This window comes from Hirundo rustica, chromosome 29 (assembly GCF_015227805.2).
Source record: "Hirundo rustica isolate bHirRus1 chromosome 29, bHirRus1.pri.v3, whole genome shotgun sequence".
Lineage (NCBI taxonomy): Eukaryota > Metazoa > Chordata > Aves > Passeriformes > Hirundinidae > Hirundo > Hirundo rustica.
Genome location: NC_053478.1, coordinates 289273 through 313209, shown reverse-complemented (window position 1 = coordinate 313209; position 23937 = coordinate 289273). Strand labels below are relative to the sequence as shown.

Below are 23937 nucleotides of genomic sequence, written 5' to 3'. Positions count from 1 at the left end.
AGACGGAGTCTTCAAGGTTACATGCTTCGTTTATTAGTTCTTATCTTACAATTTTCTCAGTGTCCAAAAGATGTTTGCCGCGGCTCGGACATCTGGTGACTCCCCCTGTCTCTGGGCTGTCCTTATCTTTTATACTAACTGCTACGTGTTCTTTATTTACTATTTATTACCAATGTCTATCACTAATACTAAGAAGGTCATCTTTACTCTGACCCAATCCTCACTAACTACTTTGTGCCAACGTCACTGCAGAAATGGAGTGAGGGAACAAGAAGGAAGAAGAAGGAGACAACGCCCCAAATTCTCCATCTTGCCCCATTCACTTCAATGCCAAAAATCCCAAACCCACTGTTTTTTCACCCTGTGATATACTAAACTACTATTTTTCACACTCTTGTGGCCTGCAGTGCTTCCTGCAGTGCAAGAAGCCTCTCCCATGGACTGAAATCAAATCCAGTGTCTCTCTGGGCTCTGGGCTGGGGTCCCAGACCCCCCTGCCCAGGTCTCTGACCCTCCAGGGCAACCAAAGGAGTGCCCTGGACTCCAGCACAAAGGGAGAAGGTTCATGCTTTGAACTGTTAGCCAACGACAAGTTACAGAGCTGGCAAAATTAACTCTACCCCCACTGAAACATGGACACCCTCACCAGCATTAGACATTTGATATGAGCCTGGACAGGCCTGGAATACAGCATAGAAAATTTCTATCAATTCCTTAGGACCTAAGAAACCTGAGCTTTAAAAACACATATCAAACCACTGCTTCTCTTTACAGTAATCAAAGTGTTGCTCTGTCATGCTGCATTGCCTCCATAACGTCTTGCTTTGTATAAAATTAGAGATGGGAGGCTGTGACTACATTCAGAGTTCCCGAACACATTTAATTTACATTGCCAGGTGCTGAGGCCACTTGGCACAGAACAACTTGCTCAACAGCTTCATCAGCTTAAAAAACTACATCTAATTCACTGTTGGGGAGTGGTCCCAGAACACCTTCACTCGAAAACTTTGTCTGGAAATCATTTGCTTGGCACAGAGTGAGCGCAGCAGGGACCTCCACTGCTCAGGGGAGGAGAGGCTGTGTGAGAACGACCACTGCTCCTGTGTCAGAGCAAAGTTCAAGAGTTGCTGCTGTAATTCCATTTTTCTTGGCCTTTCTATCCACGTTTCTGTTTTCTCACATGTCTGAGACCTCTTGGTAGCTCTCAGCTACAGGAGCTGCAGAAGGGATTGTGTCTGGAAACCTTACAGAGAATGTGCACCAGCAGAGCAGTGCACAGAAATCCAGCACTGATCCCCCAGCGTGGGCAGCAGGTAAAGGAGGGGATTCTGCCCCTCTGCTCTGCTCAGGTGAGACCCCCACCTGCAGAACTGCCTCCAGCTCTGGGATCCCCAGCACAGGAAGGAGGCGCAGCAGCTGAGTGGGTCCAGAGGCCGCGGAGATGCTCCGAGGGCTGGAGTCCCTCTGTTCTGGTGCCAGGCTGAGAGAGCTGAGGGTGTTCACCTGGAGAAGAGAAGGCTCTGGAGAGATCTTAGAGCCCCTTCCAGGGCCTACAGGGGCTCCAACAAAGCTGGAGAGGGACTTTGGATGAGTACCTAGAATGCCAGAACAAGGGGGAATGGCCTCCCAATGCTAGAGGGCCAGGATCGACGGGATACTGGGAAGAAATTTTTCCTTGTGAGGGTGGTGAGTCCCTGGAACAGGTTGCCTAGAGAAGTTGTGACTACCTCAACCCTGGAAGTGTCCAGGGACTTGAAACAACCTGGTCTGTTGGAAGGTATCGCTGCCCATGGCAAAGGCGTGGAATGCGTTGGTCTTTCAGGTCCTGTGCTGGCTTGAAGGCAAAACCAGCAAGAGACTCCAAGTCAGAAAAAAACAATTTAATAGGAGAGAAAAAAAGTAAAATAAAATAAAACACATGCAATGGTACAAAATATCACTGAGAGAGTCAGAATACAGCCTGAAACCGTGGTGGTAGCAGTCCAGATGAAGTGGTCTTGTTGAAGCAGCGTTCCCTCAGAAAGGTCTGGTAGCTCTTGTCCTCTGGGAATCCAGGGGGTAAGGCTGCCTGTGCTGTCCCAAATGCCAGATTGTATCCAGGTGGGAATGCTTGGCTCCTCCCCCTGGGCGGAGCATCTCACAACGGGCTGATACCATTTTATCACTCTTGCAATGGGTCCTTGATTGCCCATTAAACAGAGATGGCTCCTGGAGGGAGTTATCTATGAGTCAGGCAGCAGGGCATTGATGGGCCATGAACAGAAGATAGTCTGGAGAGAGGGGGCAAGGGAAACAGGGCACAACCTAGCTTCAACTGCTCATGGAGATGGTGATAGAATACATACCTTGGGCACATCTGACATTGTAACCCAGGACAAGTCCCTCCCAGCCCAGAGCAGTCTGTGAGTCTTTGAGCTCTAGGGAATATGGCATAACCTGAAGCACAGAGCAGTTTCTTTCACGCAGATGTGAACAGTATCACCTGAGGGACTAGAGAAGAAAAAATGAAGACAATTACTACCACCTTTGCCTCTTGCCTGCAGACAGAAAACAGTTCTGTTTTAGAATGGTGAGTTGTTATCAGGTTCTGTGAATTGGCAGAAATCAGTGGACAGTGTGTTCCCTTCCAAGGAAAACCCAGTGCACTTTCCAAAAATACTCCCAGAATTTTGCATTTCTGTAGTGGTTTGTCACATGGAGGATTCTTGGTGAATATATGGGAATAGAATTGTGTGTGAGGGAGAGACTGAGAGAACACAGTGAGGGTTAAGTCCCTTCCCACTCTCTCATTTCCTTATTAGTGCTAAAATCTGTAGCACAGTTACCCATAGCACTCCATTTGGCAGCCGCTCGTTGTTAAGTAAACACATATTCCCATCAGATAAATACACTTTGGTGTCATAAACTTACATGGCCACCACATACAGCTTCACTTCCACATCCTCCTGTCTCCTGCACAGATGGTGAAACCTGTCATAAAGCACGAGGTTTGTTCCTAAGAGCCATCAACAACAACTTGGTAACACGGTTTTCATTAAGAAATGCAAGCACTCCTAAATTGGCTTGGAAACCTGAAAGTTGCACTGGGCTTTGTCCCAGAGCAATGAGAGAGGCAGCAATGCTGATTTCTGTAACACACACATCCTCCTGCCCAGATTTCAGTGAGGAGCAGAGGACAGGCACAGGGCAGCGGCAGCAATGTCGCTGTGAAACTCTTCTGGGCAGGAATCAGGGACTGGAGCAGGAGCGTTCTCATTCTTCATCCTCTAAGTACCCAAATAATTTGACAACTAATTCCTGAATCCAAACACTCCACGATGAAAAAAAACAGCAAGCAGCAGAGAAGTCTCACAAAGGAAATCCTGACATAGGCTTTCCCAGCTCCAGGGCCCACTTCTGTTAGTCTGCAGTGGAGCTAACTGATGTGATTTAGAGAGAAGCCCATCGAGTGGAGAAATGCCAATTTCAGTTTCCAAATTACGGCATTTGAAAGGATGCAAGCTGCTTCTGCCTGAAGACTGAGCTGTCCACTGCCAATGGGGTGGATGCAGTTACAAAGAAAGAGTATATTCCTGAAGCAAAAGGGATTTATAATCAAGCTTATAATTTACAGACTTGGTGTTAAAAATCCAGCTTCTACAACACAGTGCAATTAGGAGGAGCAAATGGGTTAACATATGAACATCCTTGGTTTTGTGCAGGAATTATCTTGTTATTTTCATTTTATCAAAAGGGAGTATAGATGTCCTCAGAGCACTCAAATAACTACTCAGGGAAGTTGAAGCATTTGGAGAAACTTGAAACCAGGCTCCAAAATGTCCTGTTTGCCTTTACAGTCGCTTTTACTACAAATCTGATTGGTCAGAGCAATGACCAGTGAAGAGGAAAGAGGATGGAGACACATTGGGAAATCAGATCCAGCTGGACCTCTGTGTCGAAGGGGACTTTGATGAGCAGAGAGAGGAAGAGGCTGTGCCAGGCACAGAGCTTGCCCCAGTGCCCACCCTCCCCGCTGAACCGCTGGAGGAACACGAGACCCTCGAGGTGCCGTAACACAGTCACAGCAATGTTCAAAGTCATGGTGTTTGAGGGCAAGGTCTAATTCTGCACAAGCAGCTGACTGTCCCTCAGCTGGCGGTCCCTCTGCTCCAGGTTTTGGTGTTGACACCAGCCAGCAGGAGCTCAGAAAACAGCTGTTCTGACTGCACAGCCCCGTGTTCCAGTGCCAAGCTGCAGCCCCTCAGCCCCACTCCCTGGGGGATTTGCAGCAGCCTCTTTACTGCCAGGCCACTCAAGCAGGTGGGAGCTGCCTGCCTCACAGCCATGTCCATTCCCCCGTGGGAGGACCCCGAGCTCAGGATTTGGGGGGGTTTTCACTATGGTCCCTTCTGCTCTCCAAACCTTCCCTAGCTCAGGAAAATTCAGTGCCTAAAGGGGTTCCAACAAAGCTGGAGAGGGACTTTGGACAAGAGCCTGAAGTGCCAGGACAAGTGGGAATGGTCTAACGCTGCCAGAGGGCAGGGATAGATGGCATTGGGTACCCAGGAGAGTGACTTGTTCACCCTCCCCTGCCACAGCTGGGGAGAGGAGAGGAGAGGAGAGGAGAGGAGAGGAGAGGAGAGGAGAGGAGAGGAGAGGAGAGGAGAGGAGATGGAGAGGAGAGGAGAGGAGAGGAGAGGAGAGGAGAGGAGAGGAGAGGAGAGGAGAGGAGGAGGAGAGGAGAGGAGAGGAGAGGAGAGGAGAGGAGGAGGAGAGGAGAGGAGAGGAGAGGAGAGGAGAGGAGAGGAGAGGAGAGGAGAGGAGAGGAGAGGAGAGGAGAGGAGATAAATGGTTTCATGAATTGAGATAAGGACTGAGAGAAAACACTTCAAGGGCAAAACAGGCTTAGCTGAAGGTTGCAAAGTGAATTTATTACTGACAGAATTAGAGGAGGATAATAAGATGTAAAATAAGCCCTTAAAACACCTTCTTCTCCCCCAACCCCTTCTTCCTTCCCATCGACAGTGCAGGGAAACAGGGCATGGGGATTTTGGGGTCAGTTCATCACCAAGATTTTCTTCCGCTGCTCTGGGAGAGGAGTCCTTCCCCTGTGACACCCTGGGGTCCCTCCCATGGGAGACAGTTCTCTGAGAACTTCTCTGGCACGAGTCCACTCTCACGAGCAGCAGCCATACCGCACCTGCTGCAGTGTGAATTCCTCCCGGGGGCACACAGTCCTCCCAGAACTGCTGGGACCTGGGTCTCTCTTGCCCCAGAAGAAGTCCTCCAAGGACAGGCTGCTCCAGCCTGGAATCAGGGCTCCCTCTCTCCTTCAGGTCTTCCATTGGATCACAGCCTCCGCCAGGCATCCACCAGCTCTGGAATGGGCACCGCGCCCACAGGCTGCAGGTGGATCTCTGCATCTCCTGTGGATCTCTGCATCTCCTGTGGATCCCCAGGGGCTGAGAATGGATCTCTGCATCCCCTGTGGATCCCCAGGGCCTGTGGGTGGATCTCTGCATCTCCTGTGGCTCTCTGCATCCCCTGTGGATCCCCAGGGGCTGTGGTTGGATCTCTGCATCTCCTGTGGATCTCTGCATCCCGTGTGGCTCTCTGCATCCCGTGTGGATCTCTGCATCTCCTGTGGATCCCCAGGGGCTGAGAATGGATCTCTGCATCCCCTGTGGATCCCCCAGGGGCTGTGGATGGATCTCTGCATCCCCTGTGGATCCCCAGGGGCTGTGGGGGGATCTCTGCATCCCCCATGGATCCCCACAGGCTGCAGGGGGACATCTGCGTCACCATCACCTTCACCACAGCCTGCAGAGGAATCTCGGCTCTGGCACCTGGAGCGCCTCCTCCCTCTCCTTCTCCACGGGCCTTGGTGATGCCATATTGTTTTCCCTCACATGTTTTCACCTCCTCCTCTCTAACTAAGAGCAAAAATCTGTGACTTTGTTTTATCTTCTTAAATATATCATGACAGAGGCGTTGCCAGCCTCTCCCATTGGCCCAGCTTTGGCCAGCAGCGTGTCCATCTCCAGAGCCATCAGCCATCGGCTCTGCTGGACATGGTGGGAAGATTCCAGCAGCTTCCCACAGGAGCCACCTCTGTGCCCCGCCACCTGCTGCCAAAAACCTGGATGTGTAAAACCAGTACAGGGAGATTGGGAAGAATTTTTTCCCTGTGAGAGCGGTGAGGCCCTGGCACGGGTTGCCCAGGGCAGCTGCGACTATCTCATCCCTGGAAGGGCTCCAAGCCAGGTTGGATGGGGCAGCCTGTGACAGGGTTGGACCCCTTCCTGTGAAATTTTCTGTAATATCCAGTGTAAACCTCCTCTGGCACAACCTGAGGCCACTTCCTCTTGTCCTGTCCCTGTTCCCTGGGAGCAGAGCCTACCCCCTCCTGGCTGTCCCCTCCTGTCAGGGAGTTGTGCAGAGCCAGGTCCCCCCTGAGCCTCCTTTTCTCCAGGCTGAGCCCCCTCCAGCTCCCCCAGCTGCTCCAGCCCCTTCCCCAGCTCCATTCTTTTCTCTGGATGCTCTCCAGCCCCTTGAGGTCTTTCTTGCCAGGAGTGGCCCAAAACTGACCCTGGGGTTTGCAGTTCCTCAGCAGTGCCCGGCACAGGGGACGGGCGCTGCCCTGGTCCCACTGCCACACCACGGCTGGGTGCCCTTGGCCTCTTGCCCACCTGGGTACCCACCAGCTTATGTGCAGCTGCTGTCAACCAGCACTCCCAGGTTGTTTTCCAGCTCTCCAGCCCTTTTTCCTAAGCCTGGAGCACTGCAGCAGGATATGGTGACCTAAAGACAGCACCTGGCACTTGGCCTTGCTGACTGTCACACCACTGGATCCAGGCTGTAGAGATCCCTCTGCAGAGCCTTCCCACCCTCCAGCAGATTCACACTTCCACCCAACCCAGTGTGGTCTCCAGACTGACTGAGGAACTCCTGACCACAGTCCTGCTTTTGCACTCCCACCCTGCAAAGTGCTACTTACCCCAGGCCTGCTCTCACTGCCCAGGGACGGGCACGTACCCCAGTCCTCATCCCCTCATCCTCATCCCCCACAAGCCCACCTAATAAAGCTCTGCAGCCAGCAGCCGTGTGGAGGGATCAGTTTTTATTTCAAAAGACAGTAACACAATTTTTCAATTTAGTATCAAAACACTGGATAGGGTTTTTGTCTCCGGATTGGCCCCAAAAACTGCTACAACCAAGCAGCATGCTCAAACCACAAGCTACACACACCGTGTGACATTGCCACACGCACGCCTCACAAGCACGACACATCAGCAATGCACAGTGAGATGGCTTGCACTCAAGACAGTAAGAGCAGTCCTGGGCAGGAGGGAAGGCTTGGCTCCCTCCCTCCAGGTAGGCAAAAACACTTCTCCAAGAACACAAGGCTGTTGCACTTAAGCTGTTAAGTGTAACCCAGTGATGAGCAGTGAAGCTTGGTGCGTCAGCTCTTAGTGAAGGCAAAGTCAGCCCCAGGGGAGCGATGGGTTACACGGACAGAGGCTTCTCTAAGCCCTTCAGGTGTGGAGGGGAAGGGACACGATCCCTGTGAATGTTCAATTGTTCAGATGACCGGCTTGGCTGAAAAAAAAAACCACCAAACCCCAAAAAAGAAAGGACGCCTTTCACCCAAGTTGTTCCTTCCCAACACAGAGTTACCTTAAAGCTGAAAAACTGAACTGTGCTTTTAGCAAACAGCTCCTGGAAAGGACGTTTTCCAAACAGGCTTCCATCCCTAGCCCGGCTACTCCAATTCGCAGCCAGAACCATCATATCCATTTCCTGCCCTGCCAAAGCAGGGTGGCCCAGAGCCGATTAACAGAAGGTTAATACCAAATTTTAAAGCCAAGAGCTTTGAAGTGTAGCTCACCAGCCTCACATGTTATTTGGAATGTTTATAATGGCTACTACAAAAAAAGGTAGTTACAAAATGTGTACATCTCAAACATGCTCTCCAAACATTATTGCATTGTTTATTTCCCTTAATGATGCTGTTTGAAGCTCTGCCCAACCTAGTGGCCTTTAACCCTGGAACAAAGATCTGTGTTTGGTCGAGTTGGCAACGGAAAGTAGATTCTGGTCCCAGGGTTAGAGGGCAGCAGCAGCTGGGCTGGCATCACATGGCAGAGGCAGTGGCAGGGATCCATTACATCTCGTTCAGGTCTAGCAGGGTCTGGTCCAGCATTCTTTGCGTGCAGAGATGCTCCTCTTTGGTGGATTTCAGTTTATCTGGCAGGAAGCAAGAGTGGAGAGTTACAAATCAGCAGCAAGAGTCCTTTGCCAAAGAAAGCTCGTGCCAGCCCCTTCCCCGCGCGCTGCCGCAGCGATCCTTGGGGCGCAGCGCCTGGCTGGGCGCAGCTGGAAGCTCGGAGGTTTCCTGGCTCGTGTGCAGCCCTCGCCTCACACCGCTGGTGCTCCCAGTCAGGATGGCCCAGTGCACCTTTAGCCAGAGCTCTAGGCAGTGTTTCACATGCAGGCATCTCTGACTGCAGCCAGCTCTTCCCAGGGCTTCCACTCCTCCACAGCTGACACACGTGGCCCAGCAAGGCACCCAAGAGCAACACACGCTTGGAAACCATCCCCTGGAACTACAGCTGGTTGTGCCCCCTTCCCCTCAGCACAGGGCAGGGATGCCAAGCCCAGCAGCAGGGAGCAGACTGCCAGCCTGGGGGGCAGAGGGACAGGAGCCGAGGCAGTGGCAGGCAGAGAGTGAGGAGTGATGGAGCTGCACCCTGCCCGACACTACAGGGAGCTGTGCAGTCAATTCTCACATGTTCCTTAAGGCAGGAGGAGAGCAGATCAGCAGCCAGTGCTCTAAGTAGGCTTTACTCCAAAGGTAAGCCCACCCATATCACTGGAGACATCCACACGCTGGGACGTTGGACAGACAGGCTGCAGAAAAACGTCCTTTAGGTACAGGCAGATTCCCAAAGCCACTCCCAACCTCCCCAGGTCCAGAAACTGTGCACAGAGAGAGAACAGCCTTCCTCGAGCATGAGCAGCAGCAGCATTTAAATACTCCCTGCAGGCACCCAGGACACAGCTCCAGGCTGTGCATTTTGGCACTCGCTGTCAAGATGTCTGTGAGCTTCCCCAATCCATTTCAGGGCTCTGAAGCTGCACTGGGGTCAGGCCTGGGAAATTACTGCTGCCCCCAAACCACCTCAGTTAGAACTCCCCTAGACAGGAATGTACTGCAGGTGTGCAGCGTCTCACAGACCACAAAGTCAGCCATTTATTGGTAGAAGCCATCATTCCATTCACCAGGAAATCCTACAGCCATTCAGCTAATAGTGAATTAAGTTGTAGCACTTGACAGGCAGCTTCAAGCAGATATAAGTCTAATTTCACCCCACCCCTCATTTGGGGGCTGCAGCCATTCTGGTTCCATGGAGGAGCCAGGCAGGACCCCCTGGACAAGCAAACAAGACTGCTCAAAAACCAGCCAAGTCTGAGGGTGACTTCACCAAGAATAGAGATTACCTTGATATATTAAAAAAACCAAACAAAAACCGCTTAAATAAATTACAGGATAAATCCAAGAGCCTCATTAAAAAGCAGCAATTGCATAAAATTCACAAGTCTGCCAGTCTTAATGATCAGATTTCACTGTGGTCCACAGCACTGGTGGTCGAAATAAGCTTGTTTAATGGGATTAGTGGGCCCCTTCTCAGTCACACAGATCATGCAGCGTTAACTTCAGCTCATTAGAGAGCAGGCGGTTTTTCTCAAGCTGGCTGTACAGGCGCTCTGCAGCAGCGAGAGGATAAGGGAAACAAGAGGAAGAGAGAAAAAGAGAGAAAGGGAAGGTTAGTAGATCACCAAGATGAGCACATAAAAAAAGCTGTCTCCATAACGTGTGCTTCTGAGGACAGCCTGGGCTATTCCCAAGGGTTTGTCTTTCTCTAACTTGTGCTTCAGCTTAGAAGATCACAGAGGAAACCAAGTGTGGGCAGAAGTGAAAGTGCTGCCAAAGATGTGCCAAGGCGAAGAAAGGAAGAGGAAACACCAGAAGAGGAGCCTGCAGGCAGGGCTGGACCGGACCCCAGCAAGGACAGAGATCTGGGATGTGCTTTAAGCCTGTGGAGCACATTGCAGAAGCAAGTCCACAGCTGTACCAGAAACAGCTTCCAGAGGGAGCCACATCAACACTGCAGTGGGACTGGCAGGGGTTGAACAGCAGGACAGGCACACCGAAGAACTGAGAATGACAACATCTCATCCCCGGCCTGGAGGACCCTCCTCTGAGAACAGGCCTGGTGCCACACCAGCAACCCAGATAGGACCAACAGCATCACCTGCTTCAGGTACAGGACAGAAGGACTTTTGGAGCACACCTCTTTTACATCTGCCCCAGAACAACTCCATGAGCAGGGCACAAGCTGCCACTGCCTCTGCAGCCATGGCCCCTCCAGTCCCTGTCCTTATAGCCCCACAGAGGTCTGGCAGCCACACACATCCTCGAGGTCCATGCCAGGCACTCATGCTCATCAGCATGTTTGGTCCCTTTCCAGGAGCTGTCACTTCTCGGGGCTCGATGGCCAGTGTCCTGCCACACAGCCTGTCAGCACAACCAGCCACTACACACCATACATTCAGCACCCCTCCTTGCTCATTTGCATGGCAGCTGCTGCTCCCAGCCTGACAGCTGCAATTCCTGCACTTAAGGGAATTCCAGACAGTGAAAAAACCTTACACATCATCTTCCAGCCTGGCAGAACCAACCAGCATCACCTGCAATGACACAGTCTGATGCCTCTGCTGGAGGAGTGAGCCTAGAGCACAGCCCTGGCCTTGGGCTCCCACTCCAATCCTTGTACTATGATGTCCCAGGACTCTTAGGCACCCTCTGAAGGGGAGCTACACCATTCCTCATTGCTTTCAATCTTGGAATATTTTGTGTTCAAACCAGACCTAGCTGACTAAAATTCCAGAAAGTGGTTTACATGGAGCAGTCAAAGCATGTCACCCTCCCCAGAGTCTCAGCTCTCAGCCCCTCCACTATAACACCTGCACACAGAGGGGGAAGCTCAACCTCAGCTTCACCTCAGCTTCTCAGTCCTCAGGACCCACTCTGACTGCACCTTGCTCTGCAGGAGAGGGCAGTAATGCTGACTGATTATCCCTTCTTTAAAGCCACCAAGGGACCAAGGCACGGGCAGAGAAGGCAATGATTTTTGTCCTATCACAATGTGAAAGTTGAGGGAAGCTGTGGGCATACAGCATCCTGCCTGGCCCATGCCTTGCACAACAGCTGCTATTGCTGCGAGGGACCCTGGCTCCATGCTGGCTCTGGGCAGCCCCAATGCCAGGCCCCAGACCCCAGGGATCCAGGTTGCTCCTGGATCTCCTGAGTGGCAGAGGATGAGAGTGAACTGTGCTCAGCAGGACTCGGTGCAACAGCTCAAAGCTTTCAAGCAAACATTCCTGCTTGTGTACAGGGACCTGATGATTCACCCACACAAGGCAGCAGACTGGAATGTTTAGCATAATTTAACTTCCCAGACTTCAGGAACAGCACACCTGCCCAGGACTGCAGCAGCTAAGCCATGTTTGGCCTGCTCCCTTCTCTGCCCAACCCCGGGGCAGCCTCACCAGCTATCCCTGCCACTCAGGGAGCCCCAGGATGAGGGGAGCCCCAGGACCTGGCCCTCCTGGTCAGTTAACCCATGTTTGCAGCACTCCCACATCACAGCTCAGCTCACAGTAACCAGCCTGCACAAGCCCAGCAATCCAGTCAGACCAGATGCCTCCAAAACCTCCCAGGGTAAACACTGCATCACCCACCCACATACCCATCCACCACCCAGAGTGGATTCCTTCCAGATGAGTGTGGAAAGGGCCTGCCACAGCCCAGCCTTAGATAACATTCCCAGGAACACCACTGTGCAGAGAAGAGCCACCAGCTGCCCACAGCAAGAGTCAGGATGCAACTAGACCTCCCTGTGAGGAGAGAGGCACTTCCTGAGGGCAAAGCTGCCACCTCCTACCCGCTATCAATCACAGAAGGGATGAGGCTGAAAGGAACTGCTGTGGATTATCTGGTCCAACCTCCCTGCTCAAGCAGGGTCATCCCAGAGCACATCACCCAGGACTGTATCCAGATCATTCTGGAATATCTCTAGTGAGGGAGACTTTGTCTCTGGGCTCATTTACCAACACAGGAAAGAAATTCTTCCTCATGTTCATGTAGAACTTCCTGGGCATCAATTTCTGTGTGCTGCCTGTCCTACTGCTGGGCACCACTGAGCAGAACCTGGTCCATCCTCTGACACCCTCCCTTCAGACATTCACAGACAATGATGACGTACTGCACTGGAAGCTTTCACATTTACAGAAGCCCTGCCCCTCCCACAGGATCCAGATCCTCAACTCCAGCTGCAGCTGGGTTACTGAAGAGTTCTGGGTTCTTGGTTTGTGCTTAGAGGGCACAGCTACTGCCCCACATCCCAGGACTTTTTGTCCCAGGACACTGAGTGCTCCCTCCCTTCCCCACACAGACCTGCCACCAAAGGCAGAGTGGGACAGGCTGGAGCAGGTGAGTGTGCCTCGATTATCCTGACTGCCAGTGCTGTCATGTGAAGACCAGAAGGGCACAAACCTGAGAAAGCCACGGGAAGTGTCCCATCTCATCAGAACTCTGCTCACGAAGGGCTCTTCGGGCACTGTGGCAGATGAACCGATCCAGAAAGGAAAAAATATTTGACTAACCATCATGAGGCAGCACATACTGTTTTGAGAGGCTGACCAGTGTTTATCATACCAGATCAACTATCAACAGTGCCAGTGGTGACACATGCCAGGCATTCACAGCCCACTGCCAGTGGCAGTGCTCAGTGGGAAGCTCTATGCCACGCTCCTAGAAGGATCCTGCAGTCCTCAGCCCCTGCATGGGGAGGGTCCCCCATGCAAAAGATTCCCTGGCTCAGATGCTCACAGCCCAGCTGCAGTGCCTTCTCATTCCTGAAGCAAGAAGCTTCACACCCAACCAGTTCTGCCCCAGTAGAGACCAGGCAGAGCTCACACAGTATTTATTGGCTTCCATACCCCGGCTAACGACTATCAGGTGTGTGACCTCCCACTGCAAGCCAGCATTTGGCAACCGGTGCTGGGGAACACTCCAAAGCAGGCAGGAATGAGGAGTGTCTTCAGTCAGGCACAGCTCCAGGGCCTGCTGCTGCAACCCCTAGCCTCCTGTTTGACCCCACAGGCCGTGTCTGCAGAGCTGCCATCACATCTGGGAGCCAGTAACACACCTCAAAGAAAAATCCAGCGTGCTAGTGAGGTCTGTGTTCCATGGAGGGTGACGCTGGTGTGAAGGCAATGCTGAAACAGTTACTCTAAAGCAGCGAGTGGTCACTAGAAACCCATTTCTCAAAAGCAACAGCCATTTATGCAAGAACTGTTTTCCTTAAAAAAGGTGACATCATGCTCGAGCAAGAGGCAAGAGAAATACAAAAAGAGCTTTATGGCTCCACACAAGATATGCAGATGAGAACAACATCCTCCCAGCTCCCTGGACACGGAAAGAGCAGCCCCTCAGAGCAGGCTGTGTCTGGCACATCAGGTCACACAGAGGAAGCTTTGTTTGGGAGCAAGTGCAGCAGAACTGGGAGGGCTGCTGCTGCTGCTGCTTCCGTGTCTTTACAGCACCCATTCCCAGGGATGCCCTGTGCACAGTTAACTGGAAAAAGGTACTGGAATTCAGAGTGAGATGAAGAGAGCGCGAATGCCGGGTGCCGATGCAGAACAAGCCACCAAGCAGAGACAAATCCAAAGCGGAGTTTGGAACCGCAAGACTTATCTGTGTGAGACAGAAGGAGACACTAATTTTAAGAGAAGCTTCAATGTTTGTGCACAGCAAACTCTGCTTAGGAAACTTTGGGACAGGTGTTAAGGCTCTTCTCTGTGGAGTGAGGACCGGGTCTCTCCTGGGTTAGTGCAAGGACCAGACGGAGCAGTTGTTAGCAGCACCCACTGCAGATCTGAACACAAAGCTGAGGAGCGAAGTTGCAGAAACACACAAGTTCAGCTACTTCCACAGATCAGTTCATGATCCGGCCCATCTCAAGCCTATTGAGGCAATTCCTAAGGAATCCACCTGAGCACTATCCACAGCCTCTTCCAGAAGGAATCTGAGACCATGGCCCAGTGGCTCCAGCAGACGACAAAGCAACATTTCCTGAGAAAGCCTTTCCCAGTGAGAATGGGAATTGCACTCAAATTTAAGTCAGAACCCTCTCAGGCCAGCACAGCACTTGGTTACGCATGCAGATCACAAGGACCTAGAGTTAGAGGACGGCATGCTGGGGCACCTTGGGCAGATCTGTAGAAGTAACCTGGACGGCACAGCGCCGCCGATTCTCCAACTACGGAAACCACAGCAAACCAAGCAAGCGCTGGTGGTCCAGCCTGCTTAAGCGAGAGGCGAACACCAGCCAGCTCATATTTACATGGAAGTCATGTCATTCAGGGCGTGGTCCAGTTCCTCACTAATTGCTTTGTACTTCAGTTTCTGGGCATAGAGCTCATCTAGAAGAGGTTCAGGAGGAGAACAAAAGGAAAACAATGAGGGAAGGCAAAGGAGTTCTTCCAACACTCTGGGGCAGGAAAAGCAGGATGGGACTCATGAACAGAAGAAAATGAAGTTAGATGTGGAGCCATCACGACTCCGTGTTCATCCCCAACAATGAACGGGAGGGTTTCAGCAGCCTGAGGACTAACTGACCCACAGCTGCGTTCCAGGATTACAATCCAGCTCCAAGGGCAGCACTCAAACCACATCACCTTGTAAAAACAAGCTGTCCAGCTAGGTCAGCAGGAACCAGTGTCAGGAGCAGCAGGGAAAGGCAACTCCATCCACTTAGGGAGAAGTTTTTTACACCTAAGGAGAGCACTGATAATTGAGGTACTTTGTTCTCACCTGTGTCTCAATGCAAAGACTGGCTTGGGAGAAGTCAGCCATGTAATAGAGCTGGCATCAGAGGAAATTCCAATCCTGCAGGACGCAGTGAGGTGGGGGAGCAGACTGGCCACACCACTGTTCTCCATCAGATAATGGAGCTGACAGGCAGCTCTCCGCCTCCAGAGAGGGGTGGGCCTGGAACTGTGCTGATGCATCCCTGAGCCCTGCAGAGCTGGCACAGGCTGCTCCAGCTCTGACTGCCTGGGCTAGAGTGCAGCTGGGCATGCTGTTAACAGCCTCGCAGAGCCTAGGGTACTTTGTCAGTTGTCATAAACTAGGTCACTTCAGCAGCGAGGCTGCAGACCAGAGCCAACTCCCAATCAACAGGTTTTAAGGGGAGCATGCAGGAATCTGGAGGACTTTCTGCAGTTCCAAATAAAAGCTTGTCCTGGATCATGAGGTGGCTCAGATTGCTGCTTGGCTGCAGTTCTGGAACAGCCCAGCTGACACCATTGCTATTTCTAGATAATAAACCTCCAGAGTGACTCCAGACAGTAGGATGGTGCTTTGTATCTCCAAGAACTGGCACTAAAAGACCACAAAGGCACACCTGTGGTCAAGGTAGGAGACCTGTAAGGGTTTTGGTTTACCAGCACCACCAATCCAGCCACAGCAGCTCACAGAAGAATCTGGCCACACTCCCAGATTTAAGGGAGGCAGCTGAAACCTTTTCCTTCTGTGGCTTGGGGCAAGGTTCTGCGATGGCTGGCCTCAGGAGTGTTCCTGAAGAATTGTGTGAAGGAGTGGGAGGAGGAAAGGAACCCATCCTTGGCACAGGCTACCCCACAGACTGAACTGCTGGCAATTTAACCTTGTTTCTGGTTAAACTGGGGAATCTGACTCTTCACGGGGGCTGTTCCAAGACTCACTGACTCCTGTGGTTGACTTGCAAGATGCTGTTTGCAGTAGCCAGCACGTGCATGATGTTCTGCACACAAGGATGTTATTGTGATCAATTCTTACAAGTTCAGGTGTTTCTTTCCTATGCCACTCCTAAATTAATTGGATTAAGCTGGAGCACAGGGATCTAGTTACATTCCTGAGGATATCACTATAAAATTTACCAGCCATATAGATGAGGCCAGGTGACTGGATCAAGAGCTTGAGCCCTGCTGCAGCACAGCTGGGGAGCTGTTTTCAGAGCAGAGGCACAGGGCAGGACTCTTGCCAAGCCTCACCTTGGAGGCCAAGTCAGGTTATGCTCCAAGTAATGAGGAACACGGCAGCCTCTCCACTCTCCAGCTACGTGAGAGATAGCCCTCCTTAGCTTCTCATTCAACACACATTCCTTGGTTTCCTATCCCCAGAATGTACCTTCCAGATCATCAATGGTCTTCTCCAGCTTGGCTACAGAGCGTTCAGCAAATTCAGCACGGGTCTCTGCCTGCCAGACAGAAATAAGAGTCAGTGCAACAGCTCTACAGCAAAGGGCATTAGTCCGAGGACAGGGAGTCTCCCGCCCTTCACATCTCCCAGTCAAGCTGAGGCCAGCTCACCCAGCTGGGCCATCCCGACACGGTCACTCACCTCTTTGAGTTTATCAGTCAAAATCTTGATCTCTTCTTCGTATTTATCCTCTTTTTGAGAGTACTGTGGAAAAGAAGTCAGCAGTCAGCAGCCCCAGATACCTCCCTCTCCAGAGAGCCCACAGCCACAGAGGGTGATAAAAACTCCTCACTGCAGCACACATGCCACAACAGAACCTTCCAACTGGGAGCTGTTCACATCCTTACCCAAATCCTACAGGACTGGGTCAGGTGGCAAGTCTCACATCATGCATGGAACACAAACTTGGATGCAGAAAAATCCTCATCTTAACATTTTAGCAGCTTAAACATCCTAGCTGACTGAGTCTGCCCCAAGGCAGGGAAGGGCAGCCAGGCCTCCCACACCTCAGCTTCCATGGCCCTCCAATGAAACATGTTATCCCTCCCAGCAGAGTAAGCACAGCACTCTTGGCTTGCTTAGGATGCAGTTGAATCATTTCCACCCTAGTGGATGCTCTGCTGTTAACACACCCTCCTAGCACAACAGCAATGTTTCTGGCCGTGGGACAGGCAGCCCTACCTTCTCAGCCTGAGCCTCAAGAGACTTGAGATTGTTGGTGACATTCTTCAGCTCCTCCTCCAGCTCGGAACATTTACTGTGGGGTTTTGTAAGGAAAGGGGGAAAAAAAAGGAAAAGAAGAAGTGGGAGGGAAAGACAGGAGACAAGAAGTGAATCCACGTGCAGGGAAGATCAGGAAGATCTTTAGGAGACTGAGATGAGACTGGATAGGACCCTGCTTTGAGGCACCTGTGCAGAAAGCAAGTTCCCTTTTTGCCTCTGAGCTCATGTTTGAAGTATTCTGCCAGCACATGCACGGGACACAGAGCTGAGCAGTGAGATGTGGACACAGGTTTCTGCCAGACTTGGAGTCTCCAAGGAGAAGCTTCTCATTTAGTGTGCTGTACGGAGGGAAGCTGTTCTGATGGACAGAAGGACAGCCACCACCACTCAGACAGGGATATTCATGGGCAGAGAAGACAGAATGTTCCAGGAGAGAGAGAGAGAGAGAAAGAAAGAGATGCAGTTAAGCTGAGGGGAGGAGCACAGTGAGGAGACCACATGAGTTCTGGTTTAATGGTTCAAGAAGGGAAAGGTTAGTACCTTTTCTTCAGCAACAGACAGACACTTCAAGTTCTGGTCCATCACTCTGATCTGCTCCTGCAGCTCCCGGCAATGACTGTTAGTGACGGTCACAAAAGGGCACAAGCCAGGTGGGGGCAAGGTCAAAAGGAGCACCAAAACCACACCACCACAGAGCAAAAAAGGGGGTGGGGGGAAACAGAAAAATCATGGTCACAACATGCACGTCTGGGCAGGAAGCACAGTGCTGCTGCTGCTGCTGCATACACACCATGTTAGACAAGGCCCAGAGCACAGAAAGGCCCTGACCAGCTCCACAAGGATCAGCTAAAGCATCTGGACACCTGAAAGGAGCCCAAACACCAGGATTTGTGTCTCTGCTCTTAGCAGAGGAAGCCCAGATTTCTGCTCAGCAGCGGAGAAGCCTGTAGTGGTTACTGCAAATACTTGGGAGGGGCCTAGAGACCAGCCTCAGGCACAACTCTGCCCTCACCCACCCCATATGCCACTTCAGCCCCTGGCCCAGGAGGCCTCTGCCGCTTCAGCTCAGGCACTGTGCTCTGTAGCAACGTGAACAATCTTGTGGCTGCACACACAAAAGCAGTGCTGGTGAATACCCAGGAGAGGAAGGCTCTCCAGCCTCCATGCAGAGGGGCAGAGCGTCTTCACCCAAGGCAGATCGCATCACAAACTCCATGTGTGGAGCAAATCCCGTCTCAAGGAGAGAAGTGCTTTCATCCCCTTCCTTCACGGACCTAAACCCACCCTGTGCTTCAGGCCTTGTGTAACAAGGTTAGCAAGCAATGTTAGTTCCCATGCAGAGGCAGACCTGCCAGGTACATGCAAGCACACTACTCACGACTCTGCGAGCTCAGCTCTCTCTTCAGTACGCTCCAGATCTCCTTCAATGATCACCAGTTTCCGAGCAACCTGGAAAGGAGAATCAGAGTCAAGAGGAAGGAGGATGGTTTTGTGCTTGTAGGCTTTGCACAGCAGTGAAAGGAATGGAAGGAATGCCTGCAGGAGCCACTGGAGCTGTCAGAAGCTTTTGGCCAAGCAGAGTACTGATGTAGCTCTGCTGAGAGCTAGGCTCTGCCCCTAGATTTGCTGTCAGCAGGAAGAGGATTCAACTCTCCTGGCCCAGGTCAGTTGTACTAGAGCACCCAAGGGTCTCACCTCCTCATACTTCCTGTCCGCCTCCTCTGCAATGTGCTTGGCTTCCTTGAGCTGGATCTCCTGCAGTTCCATCTTCTCCTCATCCTTCAGAGCTCTGTTTTCAATGACTTTCATGCCTCTGCCCAAAAGCAAGCACAGGGAGGGGAGATATGTAAAATAATCTTTGACAAGCCAGCAGGGCAATGAGTTTCAGAGCATTAACAGCACTGCCCGGGAAGCACAATGCTTCCCAATAAGCCGTGATTCCTCTGAATGCAGAAAGTGGCACAGGAAGGCAGAGGATGCCAGGCTGATGTGAATACAGCAACCTCAATTGCTTGGAATTAACTCCTCCTTGGAACATTCCTCCAGCAGATCACTGGGTTCCCAGGCCAAGGGAAGTGCAATGCTGCTGAGAACAAGCCCAGCTGTCTTAGGGATTCGGCACAGCCAAGTCAAGCACTTCCCCATCTGGAACGCAGGAAGAGCCAAGCCTGCCTCTACAGCAGGCCACCAGCTCGGTCAGGCTGCTCACGGTGCGTGCATGAGGAAGCACATCACACAGCTGGAAATGGACCACTCCCCTCTGAATCACAGGCCAGGTCAGGGGACATCTGCCAGTTAGGGAGCCTGCTGGCAGAGGGAGATGGAAGAGAAGCTGCCCCAACAGCAGCCACCTTTACAAGGCAGTGGTGTCCCTGAACGCATTTATTTCTCCTCCTTTGGAGACGGGGATGCATAGCTGCACATGGCACCTCCTCGCACTCTCTAGCCTCCGGTTCCAGGACACTCAAAGCCACCAGCAGCCTCAGGTTCATCAGCATTGTTTTAGCTGCTCTGCATAAGCAGGCACAGACTCCCACATCCAGCCTTGATGTGGGATCTTCTCCCCCACTCTGGGAAGCCCAAAACATTGATGGCACTGAACACTCAGTGTTTGGCAGAGTGCAAGCAGGAGTCCTTGCTCACCTTTCGCTCTCATCCGCCGCCTTTTCTGCCTCTTCCAGCTTCTGCAGAGCTGTGGCAAGGCGCTCCTGAGCTCGGTCCAACTCCTCCTCTACCAGCTGGATACGGCGATTCAAAGATGCCACTTCTGCCTCAGCCTGGAGGGAGCAGAGGAGTGTACTCAGCCTGTGCAGGTTTACCAGCTCGGGTAGGGCAGCTGAAATTCACCATCAGGTCAGCAGCAGAACACTTTGGGGGCCCAAAGCAAACCCAGGATGCTTTAGCCTTTCTCAGGGAAGCAACACACTTAGATCTGCAACACTCCCCGCATGCTTTTTCCGCACAGCAGCCTTCCCTTCCTGCAGACTTCTCACTGTCAGCCTATGTTGCTGTGACAGCTTAAGCCATAAACACCGAAGGCTGTCTCTGCAGCTGCTGGGATCCTGCTGGGATCCTGCCAGGCCATTCATCATGGCCCTGTTTATCCAGCACACCAGAGCGTGATGACAGCTGCCACTTAGCAGAGAGTCAGTTTACTGGTGTGATACAGGACGTGAGTTGCTTGAGGCAAACCCTCTCATCAGCAAGGTGAGAAGGATTAACACCTTCAGAGATGAAGCTGTATTGGGTGCTGGCAGGCTGGGCTGCTCACAGGTGCTGCCCAGCCCCAGGGCTTGTTGCTGCTGTGCCCACAGCCCCAGCAGAGAGCCTGCAGTCCTTGAGGCTTCCTCCCTCCCAGCAACTCACTAACAATCCAGAGAAGGAGCAAAAGCCTTCTCCAGTCTTGAGACAGGTTCAGGAGGCTGTTCCCCAGCAATAGCTGACTCGGTTCAGTCACACACACTGGGAGCTGGTGAAACTGCTGACAGCCTGCAGACATTTGCCAGAAACGTGACTGAGACTTTAAGGAATGGGCATAGACCAGAGGCCATCCCACCCCCCCAACCACTGCAATTCAGGTTCTAGTCAGCCTCCAAAGAGGCCAAAAGGTACAAGCCAGCCCCCATGGCGCTGTGCTGGCAACACAGATGGTGGGGAACACAGACCATGCAGTTTTGTGCTCAGTTCATCACTCGTGTGGCAGAGCCACTTCCTTGTACTCAGTAAGGCAACACAGCACTGCCATCACCCTGTGGCTTGCTCCAGCGTTGAGTCAGAACACAGCCAGTGCAGATAGAAAGGACAGGAACTGCCCTTCAGTGTTGCTGAAAACAAAGCACCTCAAGGCCAAGGATGAAAATCCTTCCAGTGGCACTCCTCTTCTGGATCAGACCCAGACTAAACAGTCAACTAGAGACTTGCTGCAAGCTTTTTGGGACCCTGGGGGCATGACCTGGTTGGCCATGAGGCCCCTGCTTACAGCCACAGCCACGTCCACATTAACTCCAGCCAAAGCCCAGGGAAGCCCAGACACTCAGAGACTCTGACACCCACGGGAGCCCCCCGGGGAGCCCAGAATCCTGCTCCTCAACAGGATTACAAAGGCAGGCAGGAGTGCAGCCACTCCAGGGCAGCACTGTGATCCTTTGCAAAGACCCAGGCACAGAAACATGCCAGACAAACACGAAATACTCCAGCTGCACATAACAAAGCATCCATCCCGGACACACTGCTCCTCACCAGACACACTGCTCCTCACCGGGCCTGAGGAGGGAGGAGCAGAGTGATGAAAGGCGCCAGTGTTAGAGTGGGGCCCAACACCAGTTGTGTCCCATTCCCAGAGGGACTGTCCCAGCTCTCCCCACCACTGGCACTAAGGAACCCCTGGCAGGTTCCAAGACCAGGCTGGGAGAGCACCGAGGAACTCCCATGCAGGTACACCCAACTCCGGAGAAGCCCACAGCTGTTTGGTGCCCAGAGCCAACACCCACCCCACGGAAAGGGGAAGTGGCCTGCCTGAAGAGGAACACAACAATACCTTAAACAGAACCAGGAAGGAGACTGCCTGACACGCATTTTTTCCCTATTAAAGGAGCCCGGCTACCAGCTGTAGAGGTGGAGGATCTCCTCCTTCCTTCTCCCAGGCAATGGAGACACACCAGTACAGCGGGCCTCCACTTCTGGACCCTCTGAACTGCATCACTTAGCCACGACTTCCTGCAGGCAGCATTCAACCCACCCAAAAACCGCCCTTAATTTTGAGGAAGTGCCTCTCCCCTGCTGCAGAAGAGCCCTTACACCTCCTGGTCTGCTGTTTTTCTGTAGATACAGATGAAACTGTCAGGCTTTCCCAGAGCACAGGGTGATGCTTCCGGGTGATTCTTCCAGGCACCCCAGCTACAAGGGGCTGTTATTCCATGCTTCCTTCACGAAGGGAGCACCTGGAGCCCAGCAAATCAAGTGAGAAGCTCATCCAGGCCTTCAGGACTCACTATAGCTGCCCCAAGAGATTCAAGAGGACTCCCCAGGACCCGGGGCCGGGCAAGCCCTGGGCACCATACTGGGAGCACTGGTTCTCTCCCTTGAAAGGAGGTTCAGGGAGCTGGGACAAACATGCCTGTACCCGTGACAATGCTCTATTACAAGGAGAATTCCTTAAGTGCCTGCAAAGAAAGAGCCAGCTGAGGCCTGGGAGAGGCAGGAGCTTCTGCCATGGGCCTGGGCAGCAGAGCCCAATCCGTCCCCAGCAAATGCCACAGCGCTGCCATGGACACAGGCTCAAGCACTCAGGGGGGAGTGCTCAGCCTCAGGCTTCGAATGCAGCAAAGTCACTGTAAATTCAACGAGACTCATGCTTAGATTCGAGCAAGGACCTGCCCCGTGTCATCCCAATCCCCGTCCCCCAAACGCCACCAGCCCTGCCTGTGTCGCAGGCCCAAGGGAGCCGGCACCTCGAGGTGCTGCCCGTGTCACCGCATCCCTGTCCCCAGCCTTTCCGGCCTTCCCAGCCAGGCGCTGAGCGCTGCCAGCTCAGATCCTGCTGTCGTCGCTCCCTCCTCCCTGCCAGGCAATCCCACCCCAGCCCGCCTTCCCCCGCGGCTGCCGGTCTCAGGGATCCCCGCTCGCCGGGATCCGGGCAGGATGCGGAGTTTGGGAGTGCTTCAGAGGGCTCCCGCGCTGGCCACAATCCCGAGGGAGCCCGCTCATTCCTTCCATCTTACTCGCGCAGCTCCGGGCTCGGGGCCGCACAAGATGGCCGGGACCTCCGCCTCCCCCCGGCCGGGCCCCCCTCGCTGCTCTCCGTCCCGGGACACCGGTAACAGCGGAACGACGACAGGCTGATCCCCCCGGCCTCGGCGTCCGCTCAGCACCACGGGCGGGTCCCAGGGACCCAGAGAGAGCCACGGACACAGAGCGAGAGCCCCTCTCCCAGCGGACGCTTCGGCCCGGGTCGGCATCCCTCCGGCACCGCCGCGGCTCGGAACGTTCCCCGGCCCCGGGAGCGCCGCCCGTCCGGCTCTGCCCCCGCGCGGCGGCCCCGGCGCTACCTGCTCGCGGTTGCGGCGCTCGGCTTCCACCTCTCGCTGCAGCCGCTCCGCCCGCTCCTCCGCATCGTCTGCCTGCTGCTGCAGCACCTGGATCTTGCGCTTCACCGCCTCGATAGTGGTAGCCCCGGCCATGCTCGGTGCCTCCGCTCCGGCCCCGCCACCCCCAGACACCGGGACCGCGCCCGGAGCGGCCGCTCGGAAGTGACGTCACTTCCAGCCCGCCCCGCGGGCCGTTACCGGGGAGATGGAGCGGCCGCCGCGCCCGGGGCGTGGCGGGGGAACCGAGACCGGCCCCGGCGGGAACGGGGACAGGCGCCGGGATCGGCCCTAGTGGGACGGGAACACGCGAGAACGATGCACCGGCACCGGGCCGGGGGGGGAACACCGGGGTCTGCGCCACGGGCCCCTGAGTCCACCGGGACCCGCCGCATGTGGGCATGGGGGCACCGGGACTGGCCTTATGTGTCACAGGGACCAGGCACAGCCTCACAGGGACCGGAGGATCCGCCCGGCTCCACACGGGCTTCTCTGCGCTGCCCCACGCCGCCTCCCTCACGCCCGCCCCGCTCCGATGCCGGACGCTTCTCAGGCCCGCGGGCTGCACTCGGGCACGGCCCTGCCGCGGCTCCACTGCCACCCCCGGAGAACCGCCGGACTCTGCCGGGGCCAGGAACCCACAGCCCTGGAGCAGATCCTCCTTCCTTCCACCCAGCGGCAGGGCTGTGGCCGCCAGGCTCCCGCTCCACTTCCATGTGTGGAATCCCAACGCTGCGCCAGCCTGAGCCAAGGTGAAAACCCTGCTGTCTCAGGGCAGATAAC

The 23937-nt window shown here is 53.7% G+C and overlaps 1 protein-coding gene across 18 annotated transcripts; it reads right to left on the bottom strand.

Annotated features, from left to right (window-relative positions):
• Positions 1-7082: 7082 nt before the first annotated feature.
• LOC120764269 (tropomyosin alpha-3 chain) lies at positions 7083-23336 on the bottom strand. Of its 18 annotated transcripts, none has more exons than XM_040088149.2 (11): positions 23119-23336; positions 19715-19848; positions 18767-18884; positions 18450-18520; positions 17612-17687; positions 16490-16552; positions 16277-16346; positions 14451-14529; positions 12599-12662; positions 8769-8889; positions 7083-8226 (listed from the first exon to the last, which is right to left on the bottom strand). In XM_040088149.2, the coding sequence occupies exons 1-10, from the start codon at positions 23248-23250 to the stop codon at positions 8812-8814; spliced, it is 885 nt and encodes a 294-aa protein (XP_039944083.1). In that variant the 5' UTR covers positions 23251-23336; the 3' UTR covers positions 7083-8226; positions 8769-8811. The 18 variants fall into 18 exon arrangements, 17 of the variants coding, with proteins under 17 accessions (XP_039944083.1, XP_058279755.1, XP_039944079.1 ...); XM_058423772.1 differs by lacking the exon at positions 17612-17687 and adding an exon at positions 17030-17105 and having other exon boundaries at positions 23119-23332; XM_040088145.2 differs by lacking the exon at positions 23119-23336 and adding an exon at positions 22792-23017.
• Positions 23337-23937: the final 601 nt, after the last annotated feature.

Excerpts from the sequence above, each read along its gene's own strand:
- LOC120764269 (XM_040088149.2), bottom strand. The coding sequence starts at position 23,250 with ATGGCCGGGGCTACCACTATCGAGGCGGTGAAGCGCAAGATCCAGGTG. Across the intron at positions 18,885-19,714 it reads GCGGCGGATGAGAGCGAAAG|AGGCATGAAAGTCATTGAAA; the intron begins GTGAGCAAGGAC and ends GCTTTTGGGCAG. Across the intron at positions 8,890-12,598 it reads ACTTCCCGTGGCTTTCTCAG|CCTGTCTGTCCAACGTCCCA; the intron begins GTTTGTGCCCTT and ends GTTTTTCTGCAG.